Source organism: Primulina huaijiensis, chromosome 9, assembly GCF_012295235.1.
Source record: "Primulina huaijiensis isolate GDHJ02 chromosome 9, ASM1229523v2, whole genome shotgun sequence".
In the NCBI taxonomy this organism is placed as follows: domain Eukaryota; kingdom Viridiplantae; phylum Streptophyta; class Magnoliopsida; order Lamiales; family Gesneriaceae; genus Primulina; species Primulina huaijiensis.
Window position 1 is genome coordinate 20,231,182 of NC_133314.1, and position 19,522 is coordinate 20,250,703.

At 34.4% G+C, this 19,522-nt stretch overlaps 1 protein-coding gene across 1 annotated transcript; it reads left to right on the forward strand.

Moving 5' to 3' along the window:
• On the forward strand, positions 1–19,330 carry LOC140984917 (beta-galactosidase 9-like). Its single transcript, XM_073452610.1, is given in 20 exon segments — positions 1–282; positions 2,304–2,399; positions 2,474–2,586; positions 4,197–4,263; positions 5,599–5,691; positions 5,809–5,952; positions 6,139–6,227; positions 7,832–7,937; positions 8,233–8,320; positions 8,465–8,586; positions 9,259–9,296; positions 9,298–9,433; positions 11,757–11,989; positions 12,427–12,542; positions 13,440–13,537; positions 13,858–13,968; positions 16,641–16,751; positions 17,741–17,946; positions 18,048–18,396; positions 19,020–19,330. Coding segments are annotated over 20 exon segments (2,634 nt in total). The 5' UTR covers positions 1–108; the 3' UTR covers positions 19,164–19,330.
• The last annotated feature ends 192 nt before the right edge of the window (positions 19,331–19,522 follow it).

Here is a 19,522-nt window from a genome sequence, read left to right on the forward strand (position 1 = left end):
TTTTTTTTTTTTTACGTCCGAGGATTTCCTTTCATTTATGTAGAGGAGGAGTTATCTCGTTGTTTATTGTTTACGCAGCACATGCAGTCTTCTTGACAACTGCGAATTATGGGAACCAGATTTCAGTGGGTTTTTTGGGGATTGGTTGTGCAAATATCGACAGTGGCTGGTGGGTATTTCGAGCCATTCAACGTGAGCTATGACAGTAGGGCGTTGGTAATTGATGGCAATCGACGGATGCTAATTTCCGCCGGAATTCACTATCCAAGAGCTACTCCCGAAGTAATCGTCTCAACTAGTTATGTCATCTTTTGTAGTTGTTACCTGCGGATTACTGCCTGTCCTGGGTTGACTTTTGGATTTCTGAGAAGTTTTTTGAATTCGAATTCGGAGCAATGGGTTTTCTTTGTTCTAGCGCATATCTATTTGTCTCTTAAACTTTGCTGATCTTGTTCTCATCTGTCTTATGTGTATATATTTCCATGATTATATGTAATTGATCGAGAGACGACTTTATGCATGCATTTCCATGCTTTTTTTTTTTTTTTTAAGAATTCAAGCATCTTAATCTGTAGCATCCATGTGGCAGACCATGGACTAAAGAATTTTTGTGATTAGGAAGTAGTTTTATTTCCGGATTTTACCATGAAAAGAACTACTTCACTCTGCTAGAAGTTAATTTTTTAAAGGTTCCTTGATTCTTGTTTGTTGCAAATTTTCTAGTCAATAATGTGAAGAATGCGTAATTTAGAATTAACTTGTCCATTTCTCAGTGATTCTTTTGTGTGTCTTTGTATTAATGTGTGTTCATCTATGAATTCACGTGCGTAGCTTTAAACGTAATTTTTTACTTGGGCCTGAGTTAAAACAGATCATGTCGAGTGGGTGATAGAAGGAAACATGATTTTATGCTACAGTTTTATGTTATGAATTTTGTGGTACAGTTTTATATTATCAATTTTATGATTCTGGACAAAGAAAGATTTTTATTGTGCTAAATCTAAATTCTCTCTTTTCTTTTATGTTTGGTGCCATGGCCATTATTTTTTTCAAAACTTTTGGAGCAAGGTTAAATTTTGTAGCTTGAACTCAAGGCTTAGGAATATCTGTTGGACTAGATTACTGTATGAAAGGTACTTCTCGTTTTCACCCGAACATTAGACCGTGGTTATGGCTAGCTATTCAGCTTTGTAAATCATTCACCACAGAGAACGAGAGCTCTCAGTTCAAAAAAATTGAAGAAAAGATAATGAATGTTTGTAACTTGCTGTGTACACTTTCAATATAATGGTTTCTCACCACCAGAAACATATACAAGAATAGAGAAATGGCTCTATACTCACTTAAAATAAGCACCATTGTCATGGTTCCTGTTTGAGTGAATGTCTTCCATGTTCTTTAATTTCTGGTCAATATTAAAGTTTTGAATGGTTATGCACTAGGCAATCAACTGTTCGTCAAATTATTTTTCTGTCGCACATGATGTTCGATTGGATTAATGATGTATTTTTTGACTTATTTTTCAAGTATTTAGGATTCCAATATTTCTTTTTTTATATATATATAAGAAACGATATTTTATTAAATACTTAAAGGCTTTTAATTACAAGAAACGAACTAGTTATCCACTCACGACAAAAAGCTAAACAAGACTCGGAATGTGATCATATCAACAATACACAAAAGACCAATCTCTCAATAAATATGAGATTGAGACATCTACATGAGACCCAATCCAAGTAGATATTTGAATCTTGATCTTTTTCCACCACTCTTCACTAGTCTCTTCAATGTTGTCAAAAAGTCTTCTATTTCTCCCTAACCACACGGACCAACATGTGTCATGAACCACCCCTCTCCAAAAAATTTTGCCCCTCTTGCTAAGAAGATGTCCAAGATCCGTAGAGAAAAAATCTTGTGTTGATCTCGGCACCACCCAAACCAATCTGAATTCTTCCAAAGCTCTAGGATTCCAATATTTCTTGAAACATTATTTTAGTGACTTGTTTCAAAAGTTGACCAGTAGGAGAATTCAAAAGGAAGGATATTTCCTATCCTTTTCAAGTCGTTTTTACTTTTTATGGCCTTATTTTTTGGGTGCAATATATCCAAGTTTTCCTTGTAGTGGTAGTAATATTTTAAAGAGCCAGTTAGAATCTCATGTTGACTACATTTTTTTGTTTTCAACAATTCTTAATCATTGAATGGATGGATAATTACTGAAAATATATGAACTCTTGAAGGTTTTTTCTACACTTGTTAAATATTTGGTGCTTCTCTGATATTTTAAATGATGATGTTAGATGTGGCCTGATCTGATATCTAAGAGCAAAGAAGGTGGAGTGGATGTTATAGAGACTTATGTATTTTGGAATGGTCACGAGCCATTGAAGGGACAGGTACATCTAATCTTAAATTCTTTACAAAATTGTATTTGGTTCACTATTATCTAATAATTTGCTTATCTTTTTAGTATAATTTTGAAGGAAGATACGATATCGTCAAGTTTGTGAAGCAAGTGGGTTCCAGTGGACTTTATTTATTTCTTCGCATAGGCCCTTATGTTTGTGCAGAGTGGAATTTCGGGTTCGATTCTCTTTTTCTCGCTGATGCTATTGTGACTTCTCTTTATACTTCATTGATATGATAGAGCGTGGATTTTTGTACTTCCAACTATAATTGAAGTTTTCATGTGCGATAACTTTTCGGTTTTTCGGGACAAGTAATGTACTAAATAACTAATTTTTCATGTGGTGTTACACAGTGATCAATCAGTTTTCATGCTTGCTTGCAAATGCCTTTGTTAAAAATTTTCTGTTAGTTGATTCAACATTCAAATAATGTGTGCCTCTTTTCTAAGAAAATATGTCTATATTAGGCATCATGTTATATTTAGGAACAAAACTAGGTCTAGTAACTTTCTTGTTATTTTGAGAATTTCTTTTTGAAGATTTTAAAATTAATTGTAAAGCTATTTATTAAAACCTAATCGAATGTAAAATGTGCCAGAAAATGAATTTGCTAGTCACTATATTTTCTCGAGAAAATATGGATGCTCTGTTGATCATGTGTTGCCCAATCGACTCATCTTGAAAAAATAAGTCGGTGTATCTCGATTAAAACAACCACTCACATATCACTTATACATGTATAGAAGGTCGTCAAAGAGTCTCGAAGAAAAATAGAACTCAATGAAAACAATAAAAAAAATTTGGTGATTTGAAGCAACATGATTTGGAAGACGGTAAGTTGCAATAAGTTTGATTTCTAATGCTCTCTTCGACTCTTCGAGAAATGCTTGTTGCCTTGAGTCTTAGTGTTGAGGGCTATGAAAATTGCTTTAGTTCTAAGCAATTTAAAAATAAAATAACCAATATAAGAATTAAAGATGAAGGAAAATTTTTGTTGTTAAAGGTTAATCTAATCCCGTTAGTCACCACTTCTTCTACTTGGGCAGAAGTCCACTGATAATACTTGTTTTCTACAATAAAAGAATTAACCAGCTTCACGACCTAATCTATGGACCAAGTGCACGAGAAAATGATGAGTCGCTGAGATGAGGATGCTAAGGTGGATGTGCAGAGATATTAGGATGTACAAGATAAGAAATGAGAAAATTAAAGGTAAAGTTGGGGTTACGTTCGTTGAAGAGAAACTTGGTGAGATGCGATTTAGATGGCAGTTGACATGTACTTAGGCAACCAACAAATTCCCTAGTTAGGCGATGCGAGACCATGACAAATACTCGTAAAAAAAGATTTGGTTAACAATGACAAAACAAGATAAAATTCATTTAAATATAGATGAGAATTTAGCAGTGGATAGAGCACAAGGACGTAGAAAGATCTATATAGCCGGCCCCACTTAGTGGGATTTGATTGTTGTTATTATCTACGGCTAAATGTGCCACATCCTAAATAGTGTCACTTTTCACCTTTAACTGAAGCTGAAGAAATAATTAGGTTTTGTTGTATATAAAGGATTTTAGAGATGATATTCTTGCCTTGGCAGTACCTTTTTTTATAGCTTCCATTCATGATGCTACTGTTATTATGCCATCACCTGGATAAGTTAGATAAACTTGTGATCTGAGTGTGCTTACTTCTTTTCCCCTTTTTATTCATTAATATTATTCTTTATATATATGTACGACTTCACCATATCGATCTGAATTATGTGTATTTATATATTTGTAGGGGCTTTCCTGTCTGGCTTCGCGATATTCCTGGGATTGAGTTTCGTACTGACAACATACCCTTTAAGGTACTGCAGTAGTTCGAGTTTTCTTCCTTCCTAAATAATATATTGTCGTACATGTTCAGCAAAGCTGGGTTAGGCATTTTTCCCTTTTATTATTGGCTTGGGCATAAAAAGTTCGAAGAAACTATCAGATCAGTATGGAAGAGAATTCTGTGCAAAGTTTGACCAGTCCATTTTAAAAATAGATTCTCATAATAGTCTTTATGGTTGAAAATAATGGATTTATTGTAGCATTTTTAGGCAATAAGAAGTTTCCTATAAGAAAATGTACCAATGTTGAGTTTCTCTGGCAATCACTTTGCCAGTGAACTACTAGTCCAAGTATAGTATATAATGGCATCCATCTTCTGTCTTGTCACTTCGGTGCTGTCCAGTTATCATCCCTAGGCGATTTTTTCAATAATATTCTAATGCCATGGATTCAAACAATCATATGCCATTTTTAGCCTTCAATCTTCCTTCAACAAACTTAAACAATCCCAAATTCTCCGAGTTAAAAATATTTATATTTGATGGATCTGCATCCAAGTTACAATTATCATTCAATTTTTTCATTTCTTTTCTAACATTGGTATTTGTGATGTTGAATACTTTTGGGCAAAGAAGATTATGGAACAACTAGAAGTTTATAAAGTGACCATGCTAGTTGGTGTTCAAGTGGAGTATGATCCATTTACCAAGAAATGTATCAAAGTTGAACTTAACAACAAATCGAGTTTTATTTTTAACTTATTTAATGTTTTTTTGTCTAATAAACGTTAGTTTTCAATTAAATTGTTGGCTATGTTCAATTTCTATTTTGGCTGCCATCACTGTGATTCAAAGCAAGCAGCAAGTGGCAGTGTATTGGTTCCAACACCCAACACCCCTTTGTTTTGTCTACATTGAAGATTTATGGCTCTAATAGTTTACTACCATGTAGAGAGTGGAGAATTTGGGAGAAGAGCATAACATTGATATTTTCTTTTGCATGGAGATGATGAAAGATTTAATTTTTACGTAGGAGAAACATAATTAAATAGGAATACATTAAATTAATTTGTTTCCGATAGATTTGATTATCTTCCAACAAATGCCATTCACATGAGAATGGATGCCTTGATTGATTTAGAATTTGATGCCACAGCTTTTTATTTAGAAACTTTTTGACTAGTGGACATTATTGTACCTATTTTTTTCTCTACATGAATTGTATTACCACCATCTTGTTTTTTTAAACTTTTGCTTGTGTCAGATGTTACTTTTTACTAGCTGCTGTTCTGTCTATTTTTGCATTTCATTTGTCTGTGAAACATTGTACTGGGTAGTGAAATCAATGCTTTTGCGAACATGTTCCAGGAAGAAATGCAGAGATTTGTCAAAAGAATAGTGGATTTGATGAGAGGGGAGTCGCTTTTCTCTTGGCAAGGTGGTCCAATAATTATGTTGCAGGTAAAAAAAACTTTGTACATTCAAATATAGACAGTAAAACTTTTACATGTTTAATCATTTAAAAAAAATAAAAAATTGAAGCCTTTAACAGTGACACCTTTGTTTCTGTGAACGCAGATTGAAAACGAATATGGAAACATGGAAAGCTCTTATGGTCCTAAAGGAAAAGACTATATGACATGGGCTGCCAAAATGGCAGTGGGACTTGATGCTGGAGTTCCATGGGTTATGTGTAAGCAAGTTGATGCTCCAGAATACATTGTAATATTTTCTATTTGTGCTCAATTGTGTTTAACTGACCTTTGATTTGGTTTTCATTAGACAGAATTAAATGTGATCCATCAGATAGCAGTTGGCCTTTATAGGATGATTAACTTTAAATTTATCTCATTCTGTGATTTGGATCATTCTTTGTACTTAATGTCTGTATTTTATTTCCTGTATCAGATTGATACCTGCAATGGATACTATTGTGATGGCTACAAGCCCAACTCCAAAAAGAAACCAACTTTTTGGACGGAGAATTGGGTTGGATGGTATCATAGCCTCTACTTATGCAATTATTCTGGAAAATAATATAATATGTTCAATAATATATATGGCACACGTCGAAGACGATATCCAAATTTGTTTAGCTCTTATTATTTTGTTAACTATTAAAAGAGTAAAAGACAATTCAAAATGATCGAAGTTGGACACGATTAATCTAACAGTGGCTGAAGTAGGTCTATTACCAATCAAATATCTTTAAGAATTTTCTTTTCATTGTGTTTTATTGAATGTCGATATATAATATATGTTACCTTTGTTCCAATAATTTTTGTTAATCCCTGGAATTTTTATCAATACAGTAAGAAAAAATACAGGTTATAACTAATTTATTTCCACAAAATAGGAGTGAAATTCCAACTGTCTTCTGCTTCCAAAAAGTTGTAGAATAGTGTTGATTTTTTTAATAATAAAAATGGTGAGACAATGTAGAGCAGGAACAGGAACAACTATTGACTTTTTATTATTTTCAACTCTAGAGATAATTAGGGTACAATGCACATACTAACCTTTCTTAATTAGGGAAATAATTTTTTTTATGAAATTAAAAAATTCACAAAATATCTATATTTCTTATTTGACTACAATATTTCTTATTTCTCTATACTCCCTTCAAGATGGTGCATGAATATCTATCACACCCAACTTGCAAGTGAAGTCATCAAATCTTGGTATGAGAAGACCTTTTGTGAGCACATCAACAACTTGTTGTCCAAAAGTGACAAATGGCATATAGATGACTCCATTCCCTAACTTTTCTTTGATAAAATGTCTGTCAACGTCAATATATTTCATACAATCGCGTTGAACAAGATTATTTGCAATACTGCAACAATTTCATTGGAGTTGCCAGTTATAATTTTTGACTCTTCAAGTACCAACTTCAGCCACAATATCTTACAAACTCCATTAGCCATAACCTTAATTCAACTTTGGTACTATTTCTAGTAACAATATTTTGCTTCTTGCTTCTCCAAGCTACTAGGTTGCCCCAAAAGAAACATACAGTATCTAAAGTCAGATCCCGCCAAATCTGTATTTGATCCCGCCGAGTCAATTTGCATCTGTAATAACATCATTCTTTATGGAAAGATCTAAGGATGATGCATGATTCCAACGTTTTGTCTTTGGCTATTTTACTCTAGTTCAAGTGATTTTGTATGTCTGCCTTAGTACTTATCTATTTGTTTACTTTTCAAATAAAAGATCATTGTCAATATCCACGTGTTTTATAAACATGGGATAAGTTCAAGGATTAGGAGAACTATTTTATCTTTAGTTGTGGAGTTTGGAAGGAATCTTGTATTTATAAGGCACTTATTTGGAATAATACCATTTTTACAGCAAGACCGAGGTATTTTCTTTACAAGACTCAAATTCGCAATAAACCACCCCCTAACACAATCCATAACTCATGACCGTGACATAAGAGTTTGTGTTCTCTTCTAATAAAGCACCAAACCTTGAAAAGTGTAATAAACCTGAATACAAGAGTCTCTCTGTTTGTGGAATTACTAATACAAAAGGTTCATCCTCAAATCATTAGCTTGAACATTATTTGTGTTGAAAGCTATTAATTTCTGTTCTCAAGGTATACAAGTTGGGGTGATCGACTCCCTCATCGCCCCGTTGAAGATGTTGCATTTGCTGTTGCTCGGTTTTTCCAACGTGGGGGAAGCTTTCAAAACTATTATATGGTATGTTAGATGCCGACTGTGTCTAGAAGCCATTGTTTGGTTCCATATACCCATATGTATCCATATATAAGCGGCAACAGCCATTAACCTTGGTGGTTAAATTAGTTAAAACTGATACAGTTGAACTTTCTACAGTTGTCATCTTGTTGAATAGCTGATTTGAAGTTTGTTGTTTCCCCATCCTTGCGCTTCCTTTTCTCATCAATCATTATAATTTATATCTGGCTAGATTATTTTCAATTCACAGTATAAGCAGAAGTCAGCAAGAAACAATTTTCCTGTTTTGTGGCTGCAGTACTTTGGTGGAACAAATTTTGGCCGAACTGCAGGAGGCCCAAATTATATCACTAGTTATGATTATGATGCACCACTTGATGAATACGGTAAGTTTTACATTTCCAAACTTTAACCTTTTGATAGTTATCCTCATCCCACCAAGAATTAGTTTCCAAGAGGTTTACACGAATGTCTTTTTCTTTTCTTTTCTTTTTTTGGTGTTAAAAGCTTAAAGTATGTTACTTGTTCAGGCCTTCTCAGCCAGCCTAAATGGGGACATCTAAAAGATCTGCATGCTGCACTAAAGCTTTGCGAGCCTGCTCTTGTTGCTGTTCACTCACCTCAGTATATCAAGTTGGGACCAAAGCAAGAGGTCCGTATGATGTTTAAAATTGTGTCAATTTCTAATACCCACAATCATTTAACTTTCGAATCACTCCAAACTATCACTTAATTTGCTCGAACTTTTTACTTTTAGTTACAAAGTACTTAAGGTTCCATTTTATGTCATTTGTCGTTTTGTCATACCCTCTAAGGTCATTCTAAAAACTTCTAGTAAATAAAATTGTGGCTGCCATTCAATGGTACATTTGTGGGTTTCTATTTTATCACCCAAATTAAAATGCAATTAAAAAATGTCAAGTTTTCATCTTGACGCGGTCTGCCTGCTGCTACTCAACATGCCATCATCTGTTAATAATTTCCCGGAAACACATTTCCGCATCCACCATACAATAATTTAGTTGTCTAATAAGTTAGAAAACACATTCAAGGATACATCAACTGTCTGAAATTTAAATTGTACACCAACCTAAAAGTGATAACTATATAATAGGTACAGAGTTGCATGGACAAACAATTTTTTTCCAAAACATCCAATAATGACATCGCCACTATCTCCGGCTATCCTCTCACTTCCTCTGATTACCCGTGTACTCTCTGTTTTCAATTATTGAAGTGTATAATTGGAGGAATCCTGAGCATAATGCATTCATAGTGTGTTGTTTACATAGACTAATATAGGTTTCTATGACACTATTTTCAGGCTCACATTTATCGTGATAATGGCCAGAGACATGCCCAAGTGCTCTGCATTTCTCTCAAACATTGACGAGCGTTCTTCAGTAACAGTGAAATTTTTGAATGAAAATTATACTTTACCTCCATGGTCAGTGAGCATATTGCCAGACTGCAGTAATATTGCTTTTAATACTGCTAAGGTATATCATTAATTCAGCATTATCACATGATGTAAAATTTCTAATTCTTTTAAATATGAGATGCATTTCTTAGCTGCATCACATTTTGGGTGATGGTTTCATTTAGTTCTTGATATCGCCATTCAGGTGAGGGGTGGTGGGGGATCTGTTATCTGATGCTCGTGAACTGCTTGAAAAAATACATGTAGCTTGGTAGGATGGTTTTAGTTTATACTGAGTGGTTATTTCAAGTGGTGAGGAAATAGAACAATGATTACTATTTTAGTAAGAAAATTATAACATCTTGTTAATGTTACTAGAAACTTCGAAGAAAGATTTCAAATCAGACGACTTCAAATCCATCGAACTTATTTGGGGTACTGTTATAGAAAGTTTTGTCTGTAAAAGATTATTGCTAAAATCTTGTCTTTAAGATCGAAAAAAGTAATACCCATCACAATAACAAAAACTCGAAGTGCTTTTATCGATGACAGACAAATCTAGGTTGTTGTAGCTGGTGGAGAAGTTGAGAATAAAAAAAAAAGTGAGTTTTTAAAGTCGACTTCAAGAAAACTTATGACAATGCGGATTTGAGTTTTTTGGAGTGTGTTTCGACTGTGTCATTCTCTATGCTTATTAATAGAAGGCCTAGGGGTAAATTTAAGGGTGAGAAAGGTCTTAAGCAATGTAATATGCTTTCCCAATATCTGTTTAATTTGGTAGTAGATGTGTTGGGCAGATTGATCGATACATCTAAGTCAATGAAGGTTATCCCGGGTCCGCAAGTAGGAAGAGATGGGATAGAGATTTCCAATATTCAATTTGCGGATGATACTTTGTTCTTTGTAAAGAATTATAGTCATTTACAATTCTTGGTGGAGACTTTTAATTCATTTTGTTAAATGTCGGGATTAAAGATAAATTTGAAAAAAGTGCCTTGTTGTGCCTTAACTCTGAAGAAGAAGAAGAAATGGAAAGGTTAGCTACTGAAATTGGATGTGGGAGGGAAACTTGGCTCATTATATATTTGGGGATTCATCTAGGCAGAAATCCGTTGAAAATCTCTTTTTGAGAATATGTTCTGTCTAAGATGTTGAAGAAGCTAGCGAATTGGAAGAAATCATTTTTGTTTAGAAGGGGTAAATTGACCTTGATCTTAGCACTACTGAATGCTTTCCAATGTACTTCATGTCTCTTTTTAGGATTCCACGGGGTATAACAGAGATTATGGAGAAGATTATGAGGGATTTTTATGGGATGGATCCGATGGAGATCTACATTGTCACTTGGTTGTGTGGGAACTTGTTTGTAAACCAAAAGAAATAGGGGGTGTGGGTATTGGGAACATTTGTCTGAGGAAGGGTGGTGGAGATTTTCTTCTGAGACGCAGCCGTTATGGAAGAAGGCTATAGTGAGCAAATACGTACAGGATTAACAAGATAATGGTTGGGATACGGGCCTAGCAAGAAATGTTACATTCAAAAGCTCATGGAAGTTTATTTCTAGAATCTATCTAGTTTTTCATCAGCCAGAGAGGGCAGTGGTAAAAGAGGGTAACAAAATCAGGGGCCTAGCAAGAAATGTTACATTCAGAAGCTCATGAAAGTTTATTTCTAGAATCTATCTGGTTTTTCATCAGCCAGTGAGGCCAATGGTAAAAGAGGGTAACATAATCAGGTTTTTAGAGGATGGTGGTGGGGGGATTCTTCTTTTAAGGATCTTTACACATTGTTATTTCGGATATTTTCGAGTCATAACATGCCTATTTCTCATTTTATTCAGTCAGACACTTCTTCCTTCTTATTTTATTTCTTAGGATTTGCATTTTCAGCGGGATTTGAGGGATGAGGAATTGAATGCTATTTGGTTTAACATGCCTATTTCTCATTTTATTCTATTTGGTTTATTTTTTGATGAATGCTTTCATTTTAAAGTAATAATATTAGATGAATATAGTTATCGCAGGTGTAAGACACTCGAAAGTACACTAGTGCCTTGGAGTTTGTCTCAAGGCGAGATGCACTAGAATTTAGAATTTTAGAATCTATATATTCAGAGAAAATTGTGTTGCATATCATCAAATTAAATATTTTCTTAATAATTGAAACGACAACCAAACAAATATAAATTAGTTTGTGTGTAAATATGAATGACTATTGCATGGAATTGCAATTCAAATGGAATTTACATCCCTAAATTTAAAGCACACAAAGTTGAACACTGGCCGAGCCACGCTGGAGCCATGTTCTTTTACCACTTTTTAAAAGCTCTTGTAAGGATAAAAACTTGTGACTTTCAGTTACGCATTGGAATACTGTGCTTTTAATTGTTGACATTTGACCAGGTTGGGGCACAAACTTCAATCAAGACATTTGGCTTTGATGTTAATCCTGACTTAATTGACATTGTGCCTTTGAGATTGATGACACCGTTTCACATTGCCTACATCTCAGAAACATGGAGTTCTGTTAATGAGCCAATTGGTGTCTGGGGTGACAGAAATTTTACATACCAAGGCATTCTGGAGCATTTGAATGTAACGAAAGATCAAACCGATTATCTGTGGTATACAACCAGGTGCATACTGAAGAGTAGGAACATATATAGGGCTGTAGAAGTTTGGCTTTCGCTAAGACTTGTTTAATTCATGAAACTCTTGTTCATTTCAAGGAAAAAACAAACTTGCACTTTTTTTGTAAAAGTAAAAAAAATATATCCCATAGTCGTGGCAGGGGGTTTGGCTTGATTCCTACTAGTTCATATATCAAAAACAAAAGGAGGAGAGAGACTAAGTTAAATGTTATTTTGTAAAGTAGACAAGGTGTGTAATCAGCTTGATTTCAGCTCAGAAGAAGCTTGATTGAGCTACACTAGAACTATAAATGTGCAACTTTTTTCGGGTTACTCAAACTGTATTACTACGTCCTAGAGTGATTTTCATATATGCATTCCCATCTTATTCTTTTAATGGTCAGTTTATCCTGATGTCAATTGTGTCTCTTAATGCCATGTAGAATTTATATTTCTGATGAAGAAATCTCATTTTGGGAAGAGAATCAAGTAACTCCAAGGCTTACTATCGACAGCATGCGGGATTTTGTGTATATATTTATCAACCGAAAATTTGCAGGTGCTCTCTCTCTTTCTCTCTCTCTCTGCGGGAGTTAAATGTGTGTAGGTTGTGCTTGTGACATGCGCATATTCATTAACTGCATCAATGTTCTGGATGCGGCAATTGGGAAATTAATTATGCAGTTGCCGACTGCTCTATTGGAATTTTTTGGCGAATTTGGCTGTTTATGAAAATGAGAACATAACACTGGAAACTGAAGAATGCATAGCAGCTTTTGATTCTTTTCCATTCGTGTATGATCACAATAACATATTATTTAATGCTGAAATTTGATTCTTGAAAACATTATAAGCATGTAATGAAACAACATTACCACATTTGTGTTTTGAATTCGAATGTCAGTTATTTCTTTCAATGCCATGCCACAAAGATGTGTTGCATATCACTAAAATGGCCTGAAATACTCTACTGATAGTGCCCTACTTAATATACCTCCGTAGTTTTTGAAAGATTGTGGAAAAATCTAAGCCTTTATCTCGGGCTTGATGTTTGCATTTAGGAACCTTTTTTAAGGCTCAAGACAAATAAGAGGATGAACAAATAGGGTTGTCATTCAGGTTAAATTATGAGTTCAAATTATCTTTAGTTAATTATAACCTGAAAAAATAGTGCTGTGTTCTTATTATTACATCCTCAAAAGAAACTGCTTCTTGTGCATCTAGGATGATATTCTTTTATTCATTGTTAATATATACATATTGATGAAAGTAAGTACTGTTATGTCATTTTCATCTTTCTTGAAAAAACTGCAGTTGCTGTTGTGTCGATTTGAAAATACGTTATAAATTTATATCTCGAATATTTTTTCCCTGTTTTCGGTGGCTCTGTTTAAATTCAACATATAACATCATTTCCTTCTTGCCATTTATTGGATTCTTTTTTCCTAAATCAAAGCTAGTGCAAAAGGTAAATGGAAAAAGGTTGATCATCCTGTTGACCTTGTTCAAGGATACAATGATATAGCATTGTTATCTCTAACCGTGGGGTTGCAGGTAATTTTTTGATAGCCCACCTTTTCTGAGCTTATTTGTGATCATATGTAACAGTTTAAGCTTTAATGTTAACTTGATGGAACGAAAATGGTTATCGTGTACCATCTACTAACTGCATATATCGCTAAAAATTGATGATAGAAATACTCCTGGAAAATAATTTATACCCAATCATAATACCACAAATGTTTATTCAAGTTTTATCTCTTTAATACTGACTAATAGTTGTCAAATTGTATAAATGGTTCTGTTAGATGCTTGATGACCATTTTCTTAAAGATCCAATTTTAAATCAAACGACGATCATCTTCTTGCTTCAGAATTATGGCGCCTTTCTTGAGAAGGACGGAGCAGGGTTTAGGGGCCAAATAAAGCTTACAGGGTGTAAAAATGGAGATCTTAATCTTACAGAATCAATGTGGACCTATCAGGTGCTACATTTTACTCCTTGATTTATGCTGCATGCAGCATTCGTGTAATTAAAAGCACAAAAAATTGTGCTGATCTGTACTGTTGAAGTTTGCTCAAAATTCAGCAAAGTCAAAATGACAGCTATAGATTTTAACCCCTACAAAACTTAAGATTTTATTTGTCTTTGACAACGTCTTGGTTCTATATTATGCCTTTTCAAGGTTTAGGAGTGTAGGAACGAGTATGAGATGAGGCTCATATTGGGTCAGCCTACGGCAGGAGTTGACTGATCTTCTTTAAGTTCATATTTTGAGGGATTATTTCAATGAAATCAAGTTCATACAAACTTCACTAAAAATTATAGGGGACCAGTTTTAAGAAACCACAGCATGCTACTTCTCCATATCTTTTTATGTCATCCTCAAGTTGTTTGAATCATCTGATGTGTCTCATCTTGTCCTGAGATGTTCGTTTCTTGGTTAGCAAAAAAGATTAACTTTCTTAAAGCCGGTGATCTCCAGCATAATTTGAACGAATTCATCATCATTAGACCAATATGAAGATGAAAAAATTAGTTTCATCAGGAGTAGTTTCAAGGTTCCAAAGAGAGATCAATATGAAGATGAAAGAATCGTGCAAACGAAGGATTGTGTGCAATACTGATGGTACTGTACATCAAAAGAAGATTTATGGCCATTTAGAAGATTTTGATAAAAAGTTTTATCCTCAGATTCATACATCAACTTTCATATCTATGTACAAAGACATCACTCAACTAACCTAATATGTTCATTCTTTTATACGTGAGTGATTGGGTCTTCAATTGATATATGTGAGAGATTGGATCTTCAATTGATTGAACTCTGAAGACATTCTTTAAATCTGAATTATGAAGTGAAGGGTTTTGGTATTGTAAGATCGTCTCTCTTCTGTATTGACCCTCATTTCTAGGTTCTAATGATGATCCAATATATTCTTTCTAGCCGTTAGATTAAGATTTTAAAAAAAAGAATCATCGGGAAAGCTGTCTTGTTTTTTTCCGAATGTTTGCTTGTGATCTCAGCTGATTGACAGCTCTAGTGGCCAAGACTTTTGTTCCAGAAGGAAGGCTTATTTTCTATGAGCTCTGTTCTGCTCTTGGCTGAGACACACATTCAACTTCCGTTAATTAAGATGCAGCCTTGAGTTCGCTCTGTCAGATATCTCTATAAAAGGATTCCTATGTGCTGGTCTTAAAAGTTTAAAGCATAATTGCGTAACTTACATGTTTAATTAAACATGTTGGTAATAAAATAAATTAGTTTGTTATTGTCAAAACAAATATATTACCGTTTCATTGACAAACAATTATTAAAGTAGGAAAAAGGATTCAGACTCCAGCAAGCTCCAAGAATAATTACATTATATGTTTATGATTTGTTTGTTATAGGTGCGAAACCCTTAACCCTTTCTGGAAAGAATGTAGCTTGTATTTGAGATGTTAGACTACGAGGAGATGAAGTTTTCTTGGATATGGAGGCCTGTCTATGTTCTGCTAGGATTTTCATTTCATGGAAGAAATGTGCTTGAGAGATTTAGTTTCTGAAAAGGCATATTCTGAAGTTTAAGGAAGCTTGGCTGGTAGTTTATATATAACTGCAGTAGGCCATTGTGAATTGAAGGAATCAACTGACTTGTATTTCGTTTAACCCACAATAAAGTGGAAATAGTGATTGGGTTAGATCAGTTGTTGATCATGAAAAATACCTCTGATTTATGTCTTTCCTTCAACTGTAGATTTGTTTCACAAAACTGGGAGAAGTAAAATGTCCAGCTAAATCGATAGCTGAGGCAGAATATATATCTACGGTAACAACAGTGATGCTAGAAATCTGCCTTAGGAAGTTGCTTGTTGATTTGGGACAAAAACAATCTAAGCTTGCTTCAAAAAATTGTCGTTATAAGCCAGCTGTTTCTCTAGCAAGAGATGCTGAAAATAATGGTGATGTAAGCATGATTTATTTCAATTTAGGAATAGATTGCGGATATTTGTCACTGAAGCATTGCCAAAAGGCAATTTTTGAGTTTTCAGTTTTACTGGAGTTTCAAGAAAAATACATCTGGGAGTGTGGAGATTGGAGTTTTTTGCTCAAAATTCAAGGGAGTCAAGCATTGGTTCTAGTTTTCAGCTCCTACCAAATTGAATACATGTTGGTCAAAATGCCTCTTAATCTTTGTGACTTCTTTTCAAAATGTTAGGCTGCAAGGACTCTATTATTTCTAGAACATTATAGATCTTATTTGAAACTTGTATTTTGTGGGTTTGTTTCACTGAATCAAATTTGTTCAACTTCATTAGAAAATCGTCTTTTCTTTAACAGAATTTAATGATAGGATGATCTCTTTTGGCCATGTATCCTGATGAGGAATAGTGGACATGAATAAAATTTTAGGAGTCACAATAAGGGTCTCATGGGGGATGGACAGTTTGAGGAACTGAACCTTAAATCCAACAAATGCAACTCATCACTGACACAAACTAATGGTAGAATTTAAAATGAATTATGCACTACGGTGTTGTAGGTAACGTGCGCCTTATATTAGGACCTTTGTCGTTGCAGTTTGTAAGAGGATGTTCTTATTATACATTTCATACAAACAAAAGCAGAAAAAAAAAAAAAAAACTTACTAGCATGCTTCAATCTAACTGCAGGTAGGGCTTAAGGGTGAATTTTTGAAAATCTACGCAAGTGATAAAAATGAAAGCATGGAATGGACTGAATTGCCAGATGATGTAACTCCAACCAGATTTTCCTGGTACAAGGTACCAATGCAAGAACAAACTTGAAATAAGTTCATTTCTTACATTTTCAAGTGATTTTTTGAAAAACAAATTATAAATTAGCGGCACACCAAATTATATTATCTGAAAATTCTGAATCTATGCCTCGAAGAACTTTTTTTGACTTTTAAGCTCAGCTAAATTTGTGCTTGATACTATTTGAATGAAAAACAAGGATCTCGACGTTACAGAATCTCAGCTTCCTGTTATCTCAACTAATTGACTGAAATGTCATTGGGCATAGAAATTAATATTGTTCATGCATTCTTGGGTCTGGTACGTGAAGAATCACGCCCTATCAACTCGAAATTTGAAGTGAAACATCTCTTTCGAGAGATTGTTGTGTGGGCTTGAGACTCTTTACTCAACGAAATTCCATCTTTGAAACACCCATCTCTTCTATCAATCAGAAGATGAAAATACGGATCTCAATATTTGGACAAACTTATAATCCAATCATATGCCATTTGAGATTTAATCAGGTGTCTGGTTGAGCTGTCATTAATTTGTTTATTTATCACTATGACCTTTAAAAAAAACATTGGCTCTTTCTAAGCATTTTTTGGGTATCAATATCAACTATTACAACAAACAGCCACACACCAAGTATAGAGAATCTGAAGATGATGGTGGTTCTCTCTCTATCTTCCGTATTGATGTTGGATCAGATGATGTATCAAATTCAGCCCTTTAATTGTTGAACAATAAAGCATATTGAGAAGATAATTGACGAATTCGAATTGTCTACCCCTTTTCATGTCAAGCAAAACAATCCCTTTCTATTCTCATCGAATGGAGACATTTTTTTTAATCTCAAAATGATAATATCTCAAAATTTTGATAATTTTCCATAATGGTTTCCATTGAAAAAATTTCTTCTCCTTGGAATATGTACTTTGACCTATCCTATAACATCTATTTTTAAGATTCTTGTAACTTTTTTTTTTGTCTGTTTATTTTTCATCATCCAGACGCATTTTGATACCCCTTCTGGGGTAGATCCTGTTGCTCTTGATTTGAGTAGTATGGGAAAGGGTCAAGTGTGGGTCAATGGTCACCACATAGGAAGATATTGGACTTTAAATGCCCCCAAGGATGGATGCCAAACTTGTGATTATCGAGGAGCCTATGATTCCGATAAGTGTGTAACAAACTGTGGGGATCCTACTCAATCTTGGTATTCTTCAAGGCAAACTTATTCATTAACTGATTCTTTGTTCAAAAGTTTTATCCAATAACTTGAAATGGACATTAATTCAATTTTGGGGGATTTTACAGGTACCATATACCAAGATCATGGCTGCAGGCATCAGACAATTTACTTGTCATCTTTGAGGAGACAGAAAAGAACCCATTTAAGATTTCTATCAAATCACATTTCACAGAAACCATTTGTGCTAAAATATCGGAGGATCATTATCCTCCTCTAAAGGTGTGGTCACATCCAAAGATCAGTAATGGAACAATTTCACTTCATTCTGCGGTACCTGAAATGCACTTGAAATGTGATTCTGGGAGAAAAATCTCCTCTATCGAGTTTGCAAGTTATGGAACACCACAAGGCAGCTGCCAGAAATTTTCAAGAGGTGACTGCCATGCACCAAATTCATTCTCGGTTGTGTCTCAGGTAAGTATTACTCTTCAATAAACTAAAGTTTGTAGTTACAGGACCGTTACCCAACTGAACAACTTGCTGGATGTCACTCGACACTTGGTGGGAAGAATTTTCTTCATATCTTGGTGGAATAACCAATGTGACTGATAAAAATATTAACCATAGAAGTAAGGCATCATTTGGTTTTTTATGAGTGAGAAATTTTCTTCAAGTCAAATTATTCTCACTGCATCTCGAATTTATGTTACATAATTTTCAAAACTAATTTTTCTCCATTTTCTCTTTTTTTGCCATCTGTTCATGTGCTAAATGGATGTTTGTGAACATAAACAAATTGGAAGACTTATCTTTCAAACAGCATCTCAATTTTCTCTTTAAAAAAAATTAATTGGAAGAGAAACAGGCACGTAGTTTTATACTAAGAATGTACCTTCCTGAATTTCTATTGTTGTTATCAGCTGTAAAGTTTGATAGTAGTCTTTCCTATGGGAAGAAAAAAATACCAACTCCTTGAAGACACGTGATTTTCAGAGTCAGTTTATTTGTTTACCCTCTAAACAAGATTGTTACCTCTCGTGGTCAAGTCAACAGCTGCCCTTCATGCTTTAAGCCATTCTTTTCCTTATTCTTTCCAGGCTTGTTTGGGAGAACAGAGTTGTTCCATTGGCATATCAAATGCGGTATTTGGAGGAGACCCGTGTCGTGGTGTTGTCAAGACTTTATCTGTGGAAATGAAATGCTCTCTTACATCCCCCATTGGTTCTGCACTAATTAAATGATAACCTCCAGTCCAAACCTTGTAGAGGTAAATAAGTTGCCATGCTGCAGGCAGTGCATGAGTTGGCCAAACCATGTAAAGGTAAATAAGTTGCTAGATTACCTTCATATTTATCAAGCCGTGCAGTTCGTACAAAATAATATCTATGATAGTGGATCCATTTGATATGTATGTGTGTGCTCCCGCGCATACGCAAGGTGTAGCAGATGTGCAGTCATTCTATTTCTAGCTTCTAACTTTGAATGAAATGACCAAAGGGAACATTCCAAAAATTGTTGCAATCCCCACAATTTTTCTGTTTCCCTGCCGTTCTCTCACAACCAATTAAAAAGATTCCTAGAACATTAAATTTGTCGTCTT